At 41.6% G+C, this 15,707-nt stretch overlaps 1 protein-coding gene across 1 annotated transcript in view; it reads left to right on the forward strand.

The window, feature by feature from the left end:
* Window positions 1-15,707, forward strand: part of ITGBL1 (integrin subunit beta like 1) — a 258,588-nt gene that overhangs the window by 221,540 nt on the left and 21,341 nt on the right. The window contains exon 8 of the mRNA XM_060233673.1: window positions 14,289-14,405. Within this exon, the coding sequence (XP_060089656.1) occupies window positions 14,289-14,405 (117 nt within the window). The remainder of the gene's footprint in view (window positions 1-14,288; window positions 14,406-15,707) is intronic.

Consider the following 15,707-nt stretch of genomic DNA (forward strand, 5'->3'; position numbering starts at 1 on the left):
ACTCGGGTAGAGTTGATCATAGCTCTTTATTTGTGATTACAGCATGGCAACAGTTAAACTAAGGCTGTTTTCCCATTGACCTTTCTTCGGAGCAACGTCCCTCTTCACCGCGCAGCGTCTGCGCGGATTTCCCACCAACTGCTGCGCACAACCAGAAAACTCCACGGCTTTTGCATCGCAGATGTAAACTGGTTTTTAGCGGTTTACATCTGCGACGCAAAAGCCGTGGCACTTCCTGGTTGTGCGCAGCAGTTGGTGGGAAATCCACGCAGACGCTGCACGGTGAAGAGGGACGTCGCTCCGGAGTAAGGTCAGTGGGAAAATGGCCCATGACTAAAGAACAGGGCCAGTGGGGCCAACTATGTACACTCAAAGTTTCCACGCTAGAATGTCATTGAATCATTTGAACCAGCAGGGGGCTAGCGATTGATTTGGGGGAAGCAGAGATTTGGATCCTGTTTCCCATTGTTTCATTGTCCCACCGCTCAGTCGTAAAAGGTTCCAATGAGCCAGGCAGGAACTAGCAACCCACATTAAAACAATCCAATACACAAAACTCTGATAGCCTAATGTTTCTTTATAGGATTTACATTTTGTGAATACATGTGTTCCAAAGGTTGCCTGTGGTAATGGATGGAGAGTCCATTACTCGTAAGATAAAACCTATCATCGGCTATGGCTCCATGACATTGAGCAGCTTAGTAACAGAAGTGTTCTTAGGGCATTCTGAGGAAGTTTCTTCAGGGTCAATATGCACCAATGGACAATTCAACACTTTCTATCTTACATTATTCAAAGTCTTAAAAAATTCTGGCGCATTTCAGAACACCAAGGACCAGATCATAGCTATGCAGATGAAGAGGGAGACTGGCTTAGTTCTCAGTCGTTTTCTTAAATTCTGTGGCACAAAATAAAGGGGTTTCAACTTGAGACACTGTTGACAGAGGAAAAACCTTGAATTTCCTCAGCAAGCGACAGAGACCCCAACATTACTTGTATAAACAAGTGGTTGTCATTCATTCATGTGGGGAAAATAAACCACTGTGTTTATGAATCTGTAGCAGTAACTGATAGCTGGTGTTAAAAGAGGCTACAATATGACATACTACCTAAAATGACCAATGTGCACTTGGTCCACATGTAGACTGCCCGTTAAAAGTGTGGGAAGATCAGTAGATAGGTGGCTAATAATATGCCCTGACCTGGATAGCCCAGCCAAGCCCAATCTCATCAATTCTTGGAAGCTAAGCAGGGTTGACTCTGGTAAGTACTTGGATGGGAGACCTCCTTCAAATGCCAGACATCCAGAGACCAGGGGCAGGCTTTGTTTAGCCACCTCTAAAGCTTGCACAGGGGACCTTTCCTTTCCTGAGCATCCTCTGGGTTTCCAATAGGGGCCAGTCACCAGAAGTCACCATGACTTCCATGTGCGCACACACGCACACACCCACACCAAATACAAAAAAAAGGAAAAAAGGACAGGTGGCTAATATTTTTTCCTGGGCAATAATAGGCATACCCCATCGCAACTGGCAGCAGCCTTGTTAACTGTACCAGATCTCTCCTGTAAATAGCAAAACAACACATGACTTAGGAGAGCTCTGGGAGTGCCCTGCAAGATACTGACACAGTTGAGATGGCCCTCCTGGGCAGTTGCTCTTGCTTCTACTTGTGATTATGATTTTTCCCCCATTCCCACACTTTTTCCTTTCTGCCAAAAGAACCCAGCAGGCAATTAGTGAGTTGCCATGGCCAACCAATTAACTCATGGCAATAGCCAGATTCAACCCATAAATCCTACCCACATGAAAAAGCAAATCAGGAAAAATAAACTACGTATTATTTCCCCCTCAAATATTCCTACCATTAAAAATAATCCCTAGTCTCCATAAAAAGTATGCTCTTAACCCATGTGGCTAGGAAGAAGAAGAAAAAGACTGCAGATTTATACCCCGACCTTCTCTCTGAATCAAAGAGCAGTTTACTATCTCCTATATCTTCTCCCCCCACAACAGACACCCTGTGAGGTAGGTGGGGTTGAGAGGGCACTCACAGCAGCTGCCCTTTCAAGGACAACTTCTGCGATAGCTATGGCTAACCCAAGGCCATTCCAGCAGGTGCAGGTGGATGAGTGGGAATTCAAACCTGGTTCTCCCAGATAAGAGTCCGCACACTTAACCACTACACCACACTGGAAGATGAGTTGCAGCCTGGCTATCCTATTAGACTCTTAGGCAAAAATGGGCCCTTGTTCATGCAAAGCCTGGGTCCCATGAGACTTTGGATGATGTCGACCAAAGGCCTCTGCAATTGTGAGGCCTAGCCTGTCACCTCCTTCCTTGTTCCCAGCAGCTTCCCCATTTCCTTAGCCGTGGAAGATGGGAAGGAGTTTATTGTTACTGTAAAGTATCAAACACATGTTTGCATATGGTGGTGAGTACAATGTATTCCATTGAAGTCTGGCTTGATTCAAGCATTTTGTAGTTGTAGCAAATTAGATTTGAAACCCTGATGTTCTTCATTGAGTGCAAAAGGAATTTTTTCCCCCCAAGGCCAAAAGAGAAATCAGATTTTCCATGCAACTGGAAACTTCCTTTTGGGAGCAGCTGGCGTTGGCTGTGTGATCCATCTTTGCTTAATGATATAATAGAGAAAAACAGTGCTGTCCATCTCAAGCATGTTGGATGGAAGCTATTTAGAGCCTTAAATGTTCGGAGCCACCAACGCATTGGAGACAGAGCCCTTCTGAAGAGCTCTTGTCATGAAATCTGTACCAGAGAGGAACTCCCTGAGTTATTACAATTTACAGAAGGCTGTCTGGGATTACTCATAGAGATATAACAGAAATTTATTTCTTTCAAGTTGTTCAGGGTGCATAAAGTTTGTTGTTGTTCTTGGTGTTACAGTGAAAGGAGGGAAATTTGCATTAGAAGTGTATGAAGGTTCTACCCCAAGGCATTTCGTTAAACTTTGGCAATATTCTTTTAATTATTCTCTCAAAATTTCTAGAGATGTTTCACTTTTAAAGGTTTCTTTTGGCTTAGATTCACATGACCATGTATGACACAGGCCTGGTATAGGTGAAATTCTGACTTTCATGGCATGTATTTCTTCATGCAAAAGGATTAATGTGCATTTGGTATGCTGGGCTGGTAGATTGCCAGTTGCCACTTCAGGAATCCGTCTCAAGAATTCTGTGATAATTCAATGTACTCTTTTTAGCTCGTGGCTTATTGAATACTTGCACTATGTTCCAAAGGATCCTGGTCTTTGATATTTTTCAGCCACTGAATTCTGATTCCAGACAATTTGAAAAAAATAGAGACTATCTCTCTGTTTCACTGAAGCTGCTTTATATTGAATTAGACCACTGGTCCATTGAGGTCAATACTGTCTACACAGATTTGCAGCAACTCTCCAAGGTCTCAGGTTGAAATCTTCTCCATCCTACCTGATCCTTTCAACTCGAGATGCCAGGTATTGAACCTGGATACTTCTGCATGCCTGCCAGATGCTCTGCCTCTGAGCCACAGCCCTTCCCCACCTTCACTGGTTTTATTGTAATTTTCTGGTACAGCCTTAGAAAGCTGGCAATGACTTTATGGGAGACAAATTCTTCAGAGCTCTGAAAAGGGGGAAGAGGGAAAAGACATCATGATGGACTTGGAAAAGTCCTTTATATTATGCTATGCTGATCTGAGGCTTGCTACACGTTTAACAAGTATAATGTATTTACACCAGATCATGTTACCCTCTTGGAACATGGTGATCTGTTTTATATAGACTGGCCTTAGCCTAGAATAGCCCTGCACAGTTTGTGTTCAGCCATGCTGAATGCAGCCCAAAAGCCCTATGCTGTGGCCTGTGATGTGTTTTGTACACACATGCATGCACATTCCTGCAGTTCCATGCTAGGAGGTTCAATGAACCTGAGATGGACCATGATACGTGGCTGGTAGTCTGTGTTTGGTTTAATGAGTTATTAAGCCATACTTTTTATCCTTTTATAGGATGCTGTGCTTATATATCTACATTTAGACCTAGATCAACACATGTATTCTTTCTTTCGTGCATATGAAGTGCCATTAAGTTGTAGCTGATTTACAGGAAACATGCAGGGTTTTCAAGGCACAAGAGAACAAATGTGGTTTGCCATTGCCTGCCTCTTTATAGCAACTGTGAACGTCTTTGGAGATCTCTCCTCCATGTACGAACCAGGAACGACCCTGCTTAGCTTCTGAGATCTGCGAAGTGGCCAGCATTTACTTTGGATGTATTTTCCAGCACATTCCAAACATTTTAAATGTTTATCTTTTCCTACCAACAGACAGAGACAGTCTTATAGATTGCAGGATATTATTTCCACGTAGCCTACCCTCCTAAGAATACATTGCCCCCTCCCTCCCATTTCTATTCTGTGTAGCAAACTATGATTTTATATTTTTTTTCCAGGTCCCCCCCCCCCCAAGTGACTTACACAGGTTGAACTCCCACTCTCACACAGTGGGAGTACCTCAGAATAAAGCTCACAAATGATTTCGGGACTTGTCTCCATGGAAGCAAATTTTACTCCTGCCGAGTGATACAGCATGAGGATAAGATTGTAAGCTAGGTCACCGCATCCATGTGGGTTGAGCTAGAGAAGGAGCAAAAAGACATCAAATCTAAAACTATGACGCAAGACAGGCCGTCTACTTGCCAGTTCCTCACTGATCAGTCTGCACAAGCCATGTCTTGGGGCATAAACAGATTTGACAAAGATCACAGATTTCTTCCAGACAGTAAAAGGTAAAGTGTGTGTCCACACAGTCACAACTCCAACTGGGTCCACGTGGCAAGGAGAGAAGAGATTTAACCCTTCATCCCCTACTTGGTTTTATTCCCTGCCCTGTTGTTATCATTTCAAAGGCAGGGGGAAGATGGGATTTTAAATGACCTGTCTTTTTCCCCCTTTAAGATGCTATTAACAGCATGAGGAGCTTGGTTTTGATTAGACAAACGAAGTGAGCTAGAAGGTTTTAATTAAAGTCTCTCTCCCTTTCTTACACAGCCGCTTTGTCCTTGCTCAGTTTACCTTTTACTTACTGATCAGAGATCAGTGATCTTGATCACACCTGTTTGCTCCTTTGTGGTGGAAATTGCCATCAGGTCTCAGCTGGTTTACAGGTACCCCAGAGTGGTTTCCAAGGCAAGGGACAAACAGAGGTGGTTGGCCATTGACTGGTTCTGATTAGTGACCCTGGACTTGCTTGGTGGTCTCCCAACCAAATCCTAACCAGGGCCAATCTTGCTTAGCTTCCAAAATCTGATGAGATCAGGATCTCTTGGGCCATCCAAGTCAGGATATTTGTACCTTGAGAGTGTCCTATTTACAGAGTAGGGGAATTGCAGTAGAGGCCTTCAGAATGATAGCTAGATCTACTTTGTAGTTCTGATAGTTGGTAGAGCCATCATGATAGGAGGCTAGTCTCTATATAAATATGATAGCACTGTAAAGGAAAAATGTTGTACAGCCTGCAGAGAGTATAGCTGGGTGCAAGATGCCCATGGAATCATTCACATGATTGGGGATATTGAAAGGTTTTATCCATTCCAAGTTATGATTGATTGCTCTGAATAGGGCTAGGATTATGGAGTTTAAACATCCTGTAAAAATACATCTCTGTTTGGATTCTGTTTAACTCTGTAAGCACGATCCACTTAGAAGAAGACTGTACATTTATACCCATCCCTTCTCTCTGAATCAGAGTCTCAGAGCAGTTTACAATCTCCTTTATCTTCTTCCCCCACAACAGACACCCTGTGAGGTAGGTGGGCTGAGAGAGCTCTCACAGAAGCTGACCTTTCAAGGACAACTCTTGCAAGAGTTATGGCTGACCCAGGGCCATTCCAGCAGCTGCAACTGGAGGAGTGGGGAATCAACCCCAGTTCTCCCATAGTACATCAAGTCTGGCCTTCTTTGTCACAGTATTCCACCATCTATTGGACCTACTGAGATATCATCAGTTCCAGCTCTCTTTGCACTATGGCCTGATTAGTTGTCTTCCACCTGAAATGGTGTAATTTTATTGTTGACATTTACTTCTAGTTTTTTATTATTTACTGTATTGCTTAAATTTGTTGTAATCCTCCCCGAGCCCACTCGCAGGATAGAGCAGAGTAGAAATTAAACAAGCAAACAAGAGTCTGCACACTTAACTGCTACACCAAACTGGCTTTTATATACTTCCCATTGCAAAGAAAGGCAGATTATAAATGAAATAAATAAATGAATCTGTCTGTCTGTCTGTTTAATTAAAATAATGATCCCAGTTTGAATCAGAAGGGGCTCAGCTATTTCCAAGCAACTGTTTCTACCTTCATTAAAAACAATGTCTATCTTTGAACAAATGTATGACTTTGTTTGAAAAACTTATTTACAATGCTTTCTCAGCCGGGGACTTCTCTCACTCTGTTCAAGCCCCATTGGGGTTGTCAGGCAGTGCCTTGTAAAGGGCCATAGTGTCATGTAAGGCTCTATAAAGAGTAGCTCTAGAAATTGCTGGGAAGTCTATGGAAAACCTCTGTGGTAAGAATCAGTAAGAACATGAGGCTGCTAAGAAAGAAAGAAAGAAAGAAAGAAAGAAAGAAAGAAAGAAAGAAAGAAAGAAAGAAAGAAAGAAAGAAAGAAAGAAAGAAAGAAAGAAAGAAAGAAAGAAAGAAAGAAAGAAAGAAAGAAAGAAAGAAAGAAAATCAGCCATTCAAAGTGGTAGATGGAAACAGGACCTGGGGGGGGGGAATTCCCTAATTCCTTTATCCTCCCAGGAACTGCAGCATAACCAGTTTTCCCCAAAAAGGTTGTATCCCTTTTCTTTTAAAAGAATGAAAAGGTAAACCCAACATTATACATAATCAACAGTGAAGACATCAGGAAAAATCCCCCCCCCCCCCGCATCCCATTTAGGGTTGTGATTCGGTGAATCCCCAGTTGGGGGCAAAGGATCCCCTGATCTGGAAGGCCTCCCCCCACTTGAGGGTTTTAAGAAAGTAGGGGGGAGTAATGTCTGCTGGGCATTCCATTATACCCTATGGAGACTGGTCCCCATAGGATATATTGGAGAATAGATCTGTGGTTATCTGGGGCTCGGGGGGGGGCTGTTTTTCAGCATAGCATCTGCTGCCTCTCCTCAAACCCCCCCCCCAAGTTTCAAAAAAATTGAACTCCAAAAGAAGGCCCCCATTCTCCTTTATTTCCAATGGAAGAAGGCATTTAAAAAGAGCACTGTACCTAGGGTGCAGGGAATCCCCCAGTTTGGAGGCCCTCTCCCCACTTCAGGGTAATCAGAAAGTGGGTGGGTGGGTAGAGGGAAATGTCTGCTTGGCATTCCATTATTCCCTGTGGAGACTGATTCCCATAGGGTATAATGGAGAATTGATCCGTGGGTATCTGAAACCCTGGGGGGAGGGCTGTTTTTCAAGATAGAGGCACCAAATTTGCAGCATAGCATCCGGTACCTCTCCTCAAAACACCCTCCAAGTTTCAAAAAGATTGGACTAAGAGGTTCAATTCTATGAGCTCCAAAAGAAGGTGCCCCATCCTCCATTATTTCCAACGAAATGAAGGCATTTATAAGGAGTGTAGTCCCTTTAAATGTGATGGCCAGAACTCTCTTCAGAGTTCAGTCATGCTTGTCACAACCTGTCTCCTGGCTCCACCCCTGAAGTCCCCAGATATTTCTTGAATTGAACTGGTAACCTTAACTGCCCTTTTGAATGTGATGGCCAGAACGCCCTTCGGAGTTCAATTGTACTTGCCACAACCTTGCTCCTGACTCCACCTCCAAAAAATCCCCAGATATTTCCTGAGTCAGATTTGGTAATCCTAAACAACTTCTACATTGCCAGGCCCTTTCTGGGCACCATTTACCTTCCTCAGCCACTTCTAACCCCACTAATTTCTGATGGTTCAGTCACAGCTGATCAGCTTGGTGGATGGGGTTGGTGGCCACAGGCCAAGTGAGTGGCCGGCCAGCCAGCTGACAGGCAGGAAGGTAGGCAGGGAGCGTCTCTCTTCCTTGTCCCCCGCCCCCGCCACAGTCAATGTATAGCTTTTGTTTTAGTTACTGATTTGTAAAAATTGGGGCAATATAAGGATACGCTCAAAATTGCCAACATTCTGTTACTGTGGAAACACGATTTGATACGTAGTCTAGATCAATAGACTAATGCTGTAATTTGACCCCAAGTGCTTTATGTAAAACCAAATTTCCCATTCTTTGCTGCACTTGAGAAGATATAAATTGAGAATCAAATGAGGGGAGAAAATGTGTGCTTTGTGGAAAGGTAAAAGAAATGATGGTATTTCTGCTGAAACACTTCTGTTTGTTCTCTTTCGCTTTGGCATTTCACAGGCAATAAAAAAGGGGGCAGCAATCCCTACAAATTATATACCATAGTTCTGTTACACTGTACTTAAATCAGGCTAACGGTGTAACAAGAAGCTTCCATTATCCACTGTAGGCATCTGGAAATTGGTTCAAATAAATACTTGTAATTAATGGTGCTGGCAATTTGTATAAGATAATATTCAACATTAGAGCATTTCGGCAACTCTTCAAAAAGGGTACTGGACAATAGTGAATGGCAGCATAATTGCATCATGTGGTGCGTACAATAAATGGGCCTAAATGCCACAGTCCTTACTGACTTTTTACCTAGTCTGTAATCAAGTTGAAACATCTGTGCATAGAAATAATAGCATGGCCTATTAAGGGAGCACAAGGATTTTTCTGCAGCAATGAAATTCTACTTGAAAATATTAGCATTTTTAGTGGGTTTCAAAAAAAATGCTTGGTACATTTGTTCTGATGGTCACAGTTTGGGATGTAATTTTTCTGAACTCTAGAAATATAAGTGCACCATGATTGAGAGACAAGTACATTATTTTCCCTGATAAATGAAACTTTGGCTCATTGTCACTGGGAAACCATTTCAAGACTCGAGATAGCTTAAAAGACTCAAGATAGTTTAACAGTATTCCCATGTTGGTCAGCAGTAGAATAGATTTTGGGTGGGTAGTGGGTGTTGGTCTGAAGCAGCAGAGCAGAGTTGGAATCCAGTGGCTCCTTTACGACCAACAAAGTTTTATTCTGGGGATAAGCTTTCAGGTGCACACGATGTATCAGAAGACGTGTGCATGCACACAAATGCTTTTGCATTAAATAAACTTTGTTTGTTGGGCTCAAACTTTGTTCAGTAGTAGAACGTTAGATTGGAGCACAGTAGAAGCCAACACAATTTTCAGGGTATGAGCTTTTGAAAGCTCCCTGATGAACCTTATAGCCTGAAAATCATGTTGGTCTCTATTGTGCTACTGGACTTGAATCTAGCTATTTAGGCTTCTAACATTTCATCACTGACACCTTTTAAGAGATACTGAGTGGCTCTTGCTGGTGCCCAATGGTAAAGATGTTCAGGTTTTAAAAAAATTAATATATCAGTTTTCTAGGAAGAGGTCTCTATGTGTGAATCCCTCACAAATATTGAGCCCTGAAAGCTGTTGATTCCTGAAATCAACAATGGAGACTTGATCAGTGTTTCAGCATACTTTAGATCCAAAGATAAGCTCTGTCTGAGATCACAGATCTCAGTTTCAACCCACTTTCAATGCAGTTTCCAATTGGATTCTATTGTGTGAACTGGCAAAATCCAGTTTGAAAGTGCATTGAAAGTGGATTGAAACTGCATTATTTAGCATCTGTGATTGCAGCCTTTGTCTTTGCATTTAGGGTTTCAAAGGCGGCTACAGTAAAGGCTATCTGTATATGCCACTCCAGCCATCAGCTTGCTGCAACCTGATTTCTGCTTAGAGATCTCAGCTGCCATGGAAGAGAAGGAACTGGATCTGCTTTTTCTACTTCCTCAGATTTCTTTTTCAGAAGGTTGTTTTTATCAACAAGACAGTTAAAGGTCACTGGAATGTGATTAGATGAGGAAGAAGGTCCAGTTCATGAATTGCCACTGAAATAAGGAAGAAAAACAGGCCCATTAACATTATGGCAAAGCATATAATTAGGCAAAATGAGAAGGATGAGTTTCCAGTGTTGATGGCATTCACAAGGGACAGTTTTTAAGATACAAAAGTTTCTGGTGAGCAGTGATCATAAAGAGACATTTTACTGCATGTGATGGTCTTGTAAACAAGCCAAAATTTTCAGACACAAATGCAAATATAAATATAAAAGAATTTAAAAACTAATATATAACCATAGTATCTTTTGTTAGGACTAATGGACAATAGGTTGGGAAAAAGCCATGGAATTCTATTTCTATATATGACTACAGCAACAAGAATATTATACACACAGAAATTGAAGTGTCTGACAATACCTACAATTTTCGACAAAAATGGTTGGAGAAGGTTTTGGATCTTTCAACAATGACTAAACTTACTGTGTTGGTTAGGGGGAAGACAATTAGCTCATTGATTACAGATTGGAAACCCCTTACAGAATTTTTGCAGGAAAAAGACAATAATGACCTTCTGGTTTGTGGTTTTGACTATTAAGATATTACGATACAAAAGAGAGAGAGAGCTCTTATTCTATATATAGAGCAAAGAAAAACTTTGCAATCAAACTAGTATTTGTTGTACAGAAAAATGGAAACCTATTTTATGTATGTTTTTCTTTTTCTTTCATCTTCTCAATAAAAACTTAAAATACCAAAAAAGGAAATTAAACCTGGCAGATTTCAACTGCATTTTTTCCTTACTTCCTTAAAGAATAAGCCCCACAGCTCACTGATGTGACAAGATGCCATGAACTGAGAGCCAGAAAGAAACAGGATTTTTGCTGAGCTACCTGTATTCTTTGGTTTACTGGCCAAGCAGAAAGAAAAACTACTCTGCATATTGCAATCCCAAATGCAGCTTTACAAAAAGTGAGGGGGCAAGGAGCAAGAAAATCATGATGGCTAGGAACTACATTGGCAGAAGAACAGACATAGAAATCCAAATGTGCTGTTACAAGTTCCAAAGCTGAATTCTATGCATGTAGTTGCAGTTGGATCCTGTGAAGGGTAACCTCTTGATATCCAGCCCCTTGCCACCAAGTACCAGAAGTCCCATTGAATTGCTCCAATTATAATCTGTACTGATTTCCTTGACAAAGGTGTAAAGGATCGTCATCCTGAAATAATTGTGTCTATATGCCTTGCACCTTTGAAGACAATTTAGGTGATTTCTGGTATTAGAGTATTTCCCCCCTTGCCCCTCTACAACTAGGTTGCTATGGTAAACCTATTATCCTAGCCAAGGGAAGAGTGGTTGGTGAAGTATTGATCCCTTTTCAGCTTTATGTGAGCCTCTAATTACTCAAATGATCAAGTTTGTGCTGAAAGTAGAGTTATCACAATGTGAGGCAAGAGGAGAAGGCCACAGAGAGTGGGCTTGCTATTGTTTCTGCAGCAGACACATTCAATAAGAGTACAGGGACTGAAATTACCTCACACCGGGTGCTTAGAATTTGCTCCCCTCATTTTGTTGTTTGTTGAATTTCTTTGGCCCAATATGCCAGTTGCTTTTATGTAGTGACCTGAAATTTAGTTCAGTGTAGTGTGACTAAGCATTTTTTTTCTGCATGTCAAATGAACCGTCTGATGTCAGGGAAGGGGTTGTGAGGCAAAGATTAAAACAAAGAAATGAAGAATGTTGCCAGGGGACATTAAGAGTGTGTTTATTCCTCTGAAGGAGGGGGAAAGCATTGAAAATATCAGATTCAGCTTTACTTTGGGTTTAACAAGAAACACTTTTGTCTCTGTGCTATATGGATAATATGTCCAACACCATGTCTATGATTCTAGAGCAAGTTCTTATGAAAAGGTCTAAGATGAGGAACGTATAGGGCATTTCCTACCCAACTAGGGTTGACTGGATGTTTATGAAACAAGTGTTCAGGTATCAAACTGATCTTGTTTGTAATGCCCATTTTCTGTCGTACTTCTCGGAATTTAAAATGGGTAGCCTTTCTTTTTTTTAACTCTTGATTTTAAAATTTTCACAACATTCATAAAGGTTGACAAGATAATTTTGTACTTTAGTCTCAATAGAGGGTTGTGTAATATCACATGAGATAAAGACTTTCACCTAGCTAACAGAGTGTTACCATATTATAGAGTTACCAAAGGGTTGCCAACTCCAGGCTTGGACATACCTGGAGATTTGAGGGTACCTGGGAGGCTGGACTTTAGGAAGAGGAGGGACCTCCATAGGGTATAATGCCATACAGTCCATCTTCCAAAGCAGCCATTTTCTCCAGGAGAAGTGGAATAAATTTTTAAAATAAAGAATAAAGAAACTATCTATGTAGTCTGGAGATCCATTGTAATTTTGGGGGATCTCCAGCTCTCACCTGGAGGCTGGCAACCCTAAACCATGTTTTCCATCACTTTTTTCCCCCTGCCCAACAGCGAACTTGGGATCTGATGGACCTTTGGAACTGATTAGTCATGACCGTCGAGGCAGTGTTTTTAAGTTCTGTATTTTAACTGTTTTATATTGTGAATTTTAATATTGTTTTAATGTTTCATTTTCTGGTGGAACCCGCTCTGGGCCTGCTTTGTGGGAAGGCTGGGATATATAAATTGAATAAAATAATAAATAAATAAATAAATAAATAAATAAATAAATAAATAAATAAATAAATAAATAAATAAGTATAAAAGGTTAGTTACAACTAGGGCTGCCAAGCCCCTGGTCTGGGCGGGGGAGGTTCCCAACCCACCTGTCCACATCGGACTGGCGGAGGAAACCTCCCGCTGCATTGCTGGTGTGATGACGTCACCCGGAAGTAATGTCATCAAAATGGCGGTGCACACGCAGGGCCGCTCTAGGCATTTTTTTGGGAAAACTTCATGGTTTTCCCAGACACTCTAGCCATTTGGGAGGTAAAACTCTATGGTACAATAGGTCACTTCCGGGTGACATCATTTCATCGCATGCATGCTTTGTGCGTGCGTGAAAGTCCCTCGCCAGGACTTAAAGAGCACTTGGCAACCCTAGTTACAACAGATAGATATATAGATGGATAGATTGATAGACTGATGATCGATAGATAGATAGATTGACGATAGATAGACAGACAGACAGAGGGAAGGAGAAGGAGTGGACAGTTGGCAGCTATGCCTTTTGGCATCTCTTAAGTGAGAGTCTAGTCCAAGGGCAGATGGGGGGGGGGGGGACTGGCCCTGGAAAAAACCCTATACCTAGCCCACTTTGGCTCTATTTCCCCCTAAAGGAAGGAGGGAGAGCCTGCCTAGCCAGCCCTGAGTAGCAGATGCCTGGCCAAGCTAAACAGCCAGGTGGGGTGAGACTGAGAGGGCCCGTGCTTTCTAAGGCTAGACAGATGGCATCCTAAAAAAGGATCTTCTTGATCATGGCGCCAATGCTTTGGCACACCCTTCTCAGGTTGATTTGTCTGTCTCTCTCTACCATTATGTTCTGCCAGTGGATGAAGACTTCTTTTCTAATGTTGCATCCCAGATTCTTATTAGCCCTCCTCCCTATTTGTGTGTTTTTATGTGTTCATGTGTCTTATTTGGTTATGTGTGTATATAACATTTAAACTGTTTCTGGTTTTGAAGGAGAGATGATAATGATGAGGAGGATGCCCTATTGTTTTCTAGCTTTTAATGGACCCCTACAAAATGCTTGGAATCATGAAGAAAAAGCAATGTAGTCTTGATTGGGTCACAGAACATAAATTGTAAAGGCGAAGAACATTTCTAAAATGCAGGAACATGCATTTGTTATTGGCTAGCTTTGCTTAAGTACTCTGAAAAAGTATTTCTGACACCTTTCTGTGAGGCACTCAGTCCTGTCACACTATGGTGTGAATGGCTTCAGTTAGGCTGAGGCAGAGGACTGGCCATCACTTTGTATTACTGTGATAACATACAAAGGACCCCTAATGCTGCCACAAAAAATTGACATGTAGCCTGCCACTCTACTTGGCGAAATTTGAAGTCTTACTCCATCTGAAGGAGACTTTTGCCAACTTAAGTAACTTTTCTGCCCTTGGAAGCTCTTTGGACTGGAGCAAGGCTTCCATCTTCCATCTTTGCTGGCCATTTTATATATATATATATATATATATATATATATATATATATATATATATATATATATATATATATATATATATATATATATATATATATATATATTCTTTACTGGTTTGATCCTTATAGTGTCAATGATGATCTGACCTTGATAATTCTGTGTGACTCTAACAAGCAATTGTTGTTTCCAGGGAAATGTGAATGCGGACAATGCACTTGTTTCCCACCAGGAGATTCCAGAATATATGGTAAAATCTGTGAATGTGACAACCGGCAGTGTGAAGACATAGACGGCCACGTCTGTGGTGGTATGTTATAATTCAAAGCATCATGCACAATTCATGTTTTCCATTTATTTTATCAGGCAATATTCCTAAATGAAGCTGTCATATTCATACACTCTTACTCTTCAACAACTATCTAATACACATGTACAGTGAATGTGCTTATAAAGGGTCAAGCCACAGCCCAGACTTACTTACTTCCTTCCTTCCTTCCTTCCTTCCTTCCTTCCTTCCTTCCTTCCTTCCTTCCTTCCTTCCTTCCTTCCTTCCTTCCTTCCTTCCTTCCTTCCTTCCTTCCTTCCTTCCTGTCTGCACCTGGAAGTCATGTCGACCTCTGGTGACTGATCTCTACTGGGAGCCTGGAGGATATGCAGGGAGGTGGCTGAATAAACCTGCCCCCACTCCTGGCTGGGTATTTTAAGGAGGTCTTCTATCCATGTACTTACCATAGTCAACCCTGCTTAGCTTCTGAGATCTGATGAGATCGGGCTTGCCTAGGCTATCCAGGTCAGGACAGCCCAAAGCAAATTTCAATTACAAGTCATTTTCAATAAACATTTGGAGCAGAGGTCCATCAGTGGCTATTAGCCACAGTGTATTGTTGGAACTCTCTCTCTGGGGCAAGTGATGCTCTGTATTCTTGGTGCTTGAGTGGGGGGGGGGCACAGTGGGAAGGCTTCTAGCTCCACTGGTGGACCTCCTGATAGCGCTTGGGTTGTTTGGCCACTGTGTGACACAGAGTGTTGGACTGGATGGACCATTGGCCTGATCCAGGATAGCTTCTCTTATGTTCTTAATTGGAATCCAAAGGGACTACCTATTATAACACAGAATAAACACCATGAAACATGACTTAATGAAGTCTCTATATATTTATAATTATGCTGCAGTCAATTTCTGTATTCCACATATAGTCACAGATATCCTATTATCTTATTGAATATACATCAAATATATAATTAAAGAAAGTCCCAAGAAGTTTCTTTGAAGCACAAAAACATACAAGAGTCCTGAACTGATCAATACACAAAAGTGTCAAGTCCCTGAATTAGGGTTCTAAGAGACTCCAGGGGTTCAATGCAGTATTCCGTAGTGTCAGTGAATTCCCACAATCTTTGTCAGGATCATTGAACACAAGGAACCAAATGCCTTCAGTATTCAAGTCAAAATGCTTCATTTCAAATCAAATGACTGTCTAGTCAATTTCAGATTGGCAGGATGTTATTAAGTCATGTTGCAGAGAATTTTCAAGGCAAGAGAGTATATAAGGGGTTCTCTTATATTATTTTAAAGATACCCTCTACCCTTCTATTCAGTTTCTGGACA

The sequence above is a fragment of the Heteronotia binoei genome, chromosome 3 (assembly GCF_032191835.1).
Source record: "Heteronotia binoei isolate CCM8104 ecotype False Entrance Well chromosome 3, APGP_CSIRO_Hbin_v1, whole genome shotgun sequence".
Lineage (NCBI taxonomy): Eukaryota > Metazoa > Chordata > Lepidosauria > Squamata > Gekkonidae > Heteronotia > Heteronotia binoei.